The 5,956-nt window shown below is 39.7% G+C and overlaps 1 protein-coding gene across 2 annotated transcripts; it reads left to right on the top strand.

Annotated features, from left to right (window-relative positions):
* Positions 1 to 1,858: 1,858 nt before the first annotated feature.
* LOC121655974 (cystatin-F) lies at positions 1,859 to 4,384 on the top strand. Of its 2 annotated transcripts, none has more exons than XM_042010928.1 (4): positions 1,859 to 1,950; positions 2,933 to 3,111; positions 3,935 to 4,051; positions 4,196 to 4,384. In XM_042010928.1, the coding sequence occupies exons 1-4, from the start codon at positions 1,905 to 1,907 to the stop codon at positions 4,274 to 4,276; spliced, it is 423 nt and encodes a 140-aa protein (XP_041866862.1). In that variant the 5' UTR covers positions 1,859 to 1,904; the 3' UTR covers positions 4,277 to 4,384. The 2 variants fall into 2 exon arrangements, with proteins under 2 accessions (XP_041866862.1, XP_041866861.1); XM_042010927.1 differs by having other exon boundaries at positions 2,930 to 3,111.
* The last annotated feature ends 1,572 nt before the right edge of the window (positions 4,385 to 5,956 follow it).

Below are 5,956 nucleotides of genomic sequence, written 5' to 3'. Positions count from 1 at the left end.
AGAGAAAGAGACAGAGCAAGAGACAAACACAGTGAACATCAGCCTGACTTTCACTGACTGGAGACCCCAGAGAAGAGACAGTATGGAGATGATGCTGGATTAGCCGTCGTTACGCAGCGCCTCAGTGAGAAAATCTGCTCGAGTTCATTGGTGAAGCTTTAGGTTTTTCAGAAATGATGAAGAACAGTGAATCAGTGTGCAGAGACAAGAATTATACAGATATCACGAATTGGCCACAATATGATCTCAAGGGGGTCCACAAGGTTTTGACTACACAGAGCCTGTGTGATTGTTAACAGTAAGGACATGTCCACATAGAGACGAGTTGGGATGCTATGACTTCTTTTGGTAGTTGCATGAACAGGGTCCTCAAGGAAAATAGATCGGGAACCACTGACTTTGGTAATTTTGCTATGAGGCTAACAATCTGCCGCCTCCGAGACCACATTTCTTCCAGGGACGTCCATTCAGTTTTTAACAAAGTAAAAGGAACCACATTCTGCTACACTACAGTAGCATGGCTGAGGAAGAGGAGGGTACTGGACTGTTCTGACCTGAAACAACCACAACCCCATATTACTGTACACCTGAAGATGTGTCTGCAGGAGGAATTAGACAAATAAAACTCTTCATCACTTCAGGATCAGCTTCTCAAACTCCCTACATACCGTATGATACTCAAAATAATTCCTGTCATGAAAATTACTCCCTGTAAGAGTCACATTCTTTCTCCAGTCCCTCTCCACGAAATCTGACCAAATTTAGCCAATAAATAAATCAATCTGTAATGTATCTTTAAACTGAGTTGACAGAAAATAATCGGTCCCGTTTGTTTTTAAGTCCTACTTTATACAACAATTTTCAGAGCAAGACACTCAGTACTAGTGGTGTTACGTAATCATTCACAAAATTGTTCTTTGGTAAGAACTTCGTCATACTCTGACATACAAGTTTAACAAAATCAGTGTTTTTGTTTTGTGCTGTTTAGTTCATTCAAATACAATAATAAACTACACTCAGACTTTTTAAAACAGCTGCTAGTAATTTTTAGTGTCTTTTTTTGTAAGAATTAATTTTATTAAGCTACGATTCCTGAGATGTGAACGATGTATACGTTCCAGGCTACAATCGTAATTCTAGATTCAGTAAACACTTATTTCAGACCAGTTGCAAATGCAAATGATCTCTGGATACAATGATACTGTATGCCAGTAGCAGATGATACTACACAGTAAAAGTAGCCCAATAAAATAGTCTGTTATTCTTAAAAATTCCTTTTAGGGGAAAATTGCTTAATATCTTTAAAAAATAAGAGACACAAACCAGTGACAACAATTTTGTTAGATCCGGGTGATATGGGCTGAACTTTATGACTCCTGTAAACTTTTATTAGCATCTTTAAAATTATTCTGACACCTTTTTTGTTAGATTTGAAGAATGCTGGCGGGATGCCTCCATTCAGGTAACAGCCTGCACCTTTACATTCTGCATTCCTTCTGTGACAAATAACTTAACATAGAATCAGATAACCTTCCAGCAGATTATCAACTGCACTAAAACCTGAATCTTTTCAGGCTGATTTTAAAGTCCTCCTCAGAGGGGGTCTGGACAATGTTTGGATGAACACCACAGAGAGGGAGTTTTACCTCTGAGAACCAGGGAATGGAAGATTGGGACTGGGATGAAGTTTGTCTCCTGTTGCTCTCCCCAGCTGGAAAAAGCTCACCCTGGTTCTTTTTGTTCTTTTTCTAATTTGTCAAAATGAGGAGATGAAGTCTTAACTGACTGATTATCATCAGCTGTGTCAGGAGCACACAGGAAGTTACATCACTGACAGGAAGTGATGTCACACCTGAGAGGTCTACAGAGTGTGGGTTGGTGTTGATCTGTGGTCAGAGTGAAGGATGAGGGCGAAGACGCTGCTGCTGCTGCTGTTGCTCGCTGTTCTGGGTAAGAATGATCGTTGTGTCTCTGCAGACTTCCTGTATCTCAGTTTTAGTCCCTGTTTTGGTCTCAGTTTTAGTCTAGGTCCGTTCAGGCTGTCAAAGTTCTGCTCAGGTGTCTGCAGCCCTGAGCTTTAATGATGCCTGAGATCTTCATTTCTGTCAGCATCGACCTGACAGTTTCTTCACCTCCTGTTTGGTTGTGTGACATTCACTCATCCCGTCTTCAATTTTTTATGTTCAGAAACAAAAGATCTTCTTTCAAACTTTAGAACATTCAGATAGTTGCAGGACTTACTTTAGAAAACCCGTTTGGACTCGATTGATCCATTCAGATGTGATGAACAGAACTTTTCTCGCACTGTGAGGAGTCCCTGAACGCAGCAGCAGGAAGTTTCTGGTGCTTCCTCCTCTCAGACCTCAGCTGGTCTTCACACCAGCACGGCCCAGTCTACTTCCTGAAACCTCTGTTGGCTGCTTCTGTCACAATCTCTCAGATGTTTAGAGGTTTTAAAGTGTTTTTAATGGCCTTAAAGATGACTTCTAATTGGCTGATCCATCATTCAGGATGATCAGCTGATCAATATTTTTCTTCTTGATCATTTTTTCACATTTGAAGCTGAATAATCTTTATATATATATATATATATATATATATATATATATATATATATATATATATGAGAGCAGCTGAGGTCTGTCCTGGTCTCTGCTGCTGTTGGAGTCAGCCTGTTTGTCTTTAGGTGGAGCTTAGAGCAGGACTACACAACTTTCTGACTTTAAATCTCGGGTTCTGGCTCATTTTCATGGCACACAGACATTTATATATAAATTCCTGCAGCCAGAAATCTGAGAAACAAGTTTGAAGAAAAAAATTTAAATTTATGTCAGCAGAGAAGAAACTTCCAGATGTTCCGCTGTCAACAACACCACAAATGGTGGTGACAGACACCACTTCCCGGAAGTCAGAGTTTCTTCTTCTTTCCCAGAGCGGCAGCTGGCGGCAGGAAGCCACCCTGACCGCTCCATGCCCGGATCTCCGCACAACATCAGCACTGATGACCGCGGCCTCCAGCAGGTCGTCCTCACCGCCGCCTACTCCTTCAACAACCAATCAAATGATGCCTTTCTCTTCAAACCATCAGCCATCCACAGAGCACAGCGACAGGTACGACCCACCTGGAGACAAGCCCCGCCCAAAATGACACCATGACATCATATTGTTTTAATTAAAGATGTAAATTAACAGGGATGTAACTTTTATTAATCATGTCTGTGAAGAAATATTTTTGTTAAATTTAATCTTGATTTTTTTTTATCTATTTTTTGAAGAATCAACAAAAAACTGCAAAGAAAATTTCTGTTGCTTTTTTGTTCGTGCAAACATTAAAAGGTTAATTGGTCATTTTTAAATTTTATCTGGATTATGTCACTTCTATGGAAGCCCATTTCCATAGAAACATCCACACGTTATTTCATGATTGTAAGTTTTTATCTCATAAAAATGACTATAAAGCTCATAATTTTGACTTTAAATCCAGTTATTATGACGTACTTAGTTAATATTTTTAATTTGTGCCAGGAATGAATGAATCCATATATTTCTGCTAAAATGGATTCACATCTTCAGGATGTGACCTCTGACCTTTACAGGAAGACCCACCCAAAACTGTTGATTGACAGTTTGATTTTTTTCAAGATGAAACAAACAGAAACAAGAAACAGAAAATGATGATGATGATGATTAAAGTGATTAAAAGATTAAACTGAAATTCAGAAACTTTACAAAAAGAGACAAAATTTGTATTTAAAATGGATGAAAATGTAATTATCTGAAACTAAGGCTTATCAAACCAAATCTAAACTTTATTAGGAATTTAAACAATTTTAGGTTTATCTTTTAAAGCTTTGTATTCATGAAGCTGTGTGTGTGTGTGTGTGTGTGTGTGTGTGTGTGTGTGTGTGTGTGTGTGTGTGTGTGTGTGTGTCAGATTGTTAAAGGGATCCGGTATGTTGTGGATTTGAACATTTCCAGGACAGTTTGCCGTAAACGTGATAACAGTGATCTGTCCAGGTGTGAGTTCCAGCCTGCAGGTCGTCTTCATCAGGTGAGTCTGAGCTCACAGGTAAACCACACGATGAGTGTGTGTGTGTGTGTGTGTGAGCGTGTGTGTTTATGAGGGAATAAAACTCCATGAAACATCATCAGGATGAGAAGGAACCTCTTCAGTCAGACGTCTGCTGTTTTCCAGACGTTCCGGTGTCACCTGGAGGTTTGGGAGATTCCCTGGAAACATCAGAGCAGAATGGAGGAGTTTCTCTGTAAAACCTGAAGGAGCAGCGGACGGCGTCACTTCCTGCCGCCATCTAGACTCGCTGCTTTTCAGAAGGAACTGAAAGACGGAACACTGAATGATTAATAAAGCTGATGTTGAACATGATGCTTCTACTGCAAGTTTAATTTCTCTGCAAACTCCGTCAGTCCAGTTTCTGGACTCTTCTGGTTCCAGCTGATTTTTTACCAATCAGCTGACGCCACCTGCTGGTCAGAGACCAAACTGATGCACTAATCCAAAAACATCCTCTCATTCAATGAATAAAAAACCGAGTTTTCCTCCTGATGAGAAAAAAGATTTGTTCCAGATTAGACGAGGTTTTATTTTCTATCTGACCTCAGTTTTAATTCATCAGCTGAATCACAGAAGATGTATTAACGTTTCCATGGCAATGCTACCTCAAGCATAAAGGCTGCACTACTGAACTTTGGTAGGTTTCCTCATTGAGGCGCCCCCTAATGACGGCTAATTCAACATCCATCTTCATTCTGTCTCTTTTCTGAGATCTTTCCAGCCAGCAAAAGTCTCTCTGATGTTGACTCGTCTTGTTGCTCTGTCCCTTTTTTTTTCTTCCTTCCCATAATGTCCTAGGAAGGAGTAAAGTATCTTGAAGTGGAGAAATTAGCAGAAGCTCTAATTTGCTTGGGGTTTGAACTGTGTTTGGTTTGGATGCAGAGTCTTTTAGCTGAGTTTCATCCAAAATGTTGCTATGCTACATGTTAGCATTGCTGCTTCCGGGTGTCTGCTAACATCTTCTGTAGTGAACGGATCTCATACAAGGGATTCTTCATTTATAAAGCACTTTAAAAACAGCCAAAAAGAACCAAATTGCTGTACAGAATACTAAAATGACAAATAAAATCAATAAAAACAATAAAATCAAATAAGACAAGTTAAATATAAAACAGAAGCAATGTCAAAATCCCAAGAGAGTAGAAAAGCCAAGGAAAACCTGCAAGTTTTAAGAAGAGACTTAAAAGCAGGCGAGGAGGAGGTCTGTCTGATATGCAGGCAGGTCGTTCCACCCTCTGGAACCAGCAGCAGCAAAGGCTCGATCTCCTCGGAGCTTCGCTTTGTTCTGGGCACCATCAGGAGCAGCTGATCAGCTGATCTTACAGCGTTAAGGTGTGTAGTCAAGAAGTTAAACAGCTGATTTTACAGCTTCCATCACGCACACACTCACATACAACGATAGAATAAATCATTTTGGTGGCAGCAGGCTGAAGCAGAAATCCACCATTTTGTTCTGAAGCGCTCCAGAGAGGCGGAGGATGAGGATGATGATGAGGGGAATAAACACTGAACTTCATCAGAACTGCTGCTGTTCAGTATTTAATGAAAATATCTTCTAAAGATGGCTGATGTAAAAATAAAGAGAAATGATCAAACTGCTTATTTTCCTTTCAGCTTCTTTTTATTTTAATCAGATTCAGTCGTGGACAAGAGGTGAACAAGCCAGGAGGCCTTAAACCTGCCATCTGACTAAATATTCTGATTAGAAACAAAAGATTTGTTTTCTGTTTAACACTGAAAGCAAATTAATCTGAAGATCATAATCCGATCTGATCCAAAATCATCTGAGAAACAAACATTCAGATTTTATTCAGTTCAGGTTTCAGAGTTCTGGATCATGAACACATCAAACTTGTTTCATCTCAACGTAAAAGAACAAAGAAA

This window comes from Melanotaenia boesemani, chromosome 16, assembly GCF_017639745.1.
Source record: "Melanotaenia boesemani isolate fMelBoe1 chromosome 16, fMelBoe1.pri, whole genome shotgun sequence".
NCBI lineage: Eukaryota > Metazoa > Chordata > Actinopteri > Atheriniformes > Melanotaeniidae > Melanotaenia > Melanotaenia boesemani.
This window is presented reverse-complemented; position numbering and strand designations above follow the sequence as displayed.

Coding starts and splice junctions, on each gene's coding strand:
- LOC121655974 (XM_042010927.1), top strand. CDS start 1,905: ATGAGGGCGAAGACGCTGCTGCTGCTGCTGTTGCTCGCTGTTCTGG. Junction 3,112..3,934: donor TCCACAGAGCACAGCGACAG/GTACGACCCACC, acceptor TGTGTGTGTCAG/ATTGTTAAAGGGATCCGGTA. Junction 4,052..4,195: donor CTGCAGGTCGTCTTCATCAG/GTGAGTCTGAGC, acceptor GCTGTTTTCCAG/ACGTTCCGGTGTCACCTGGA.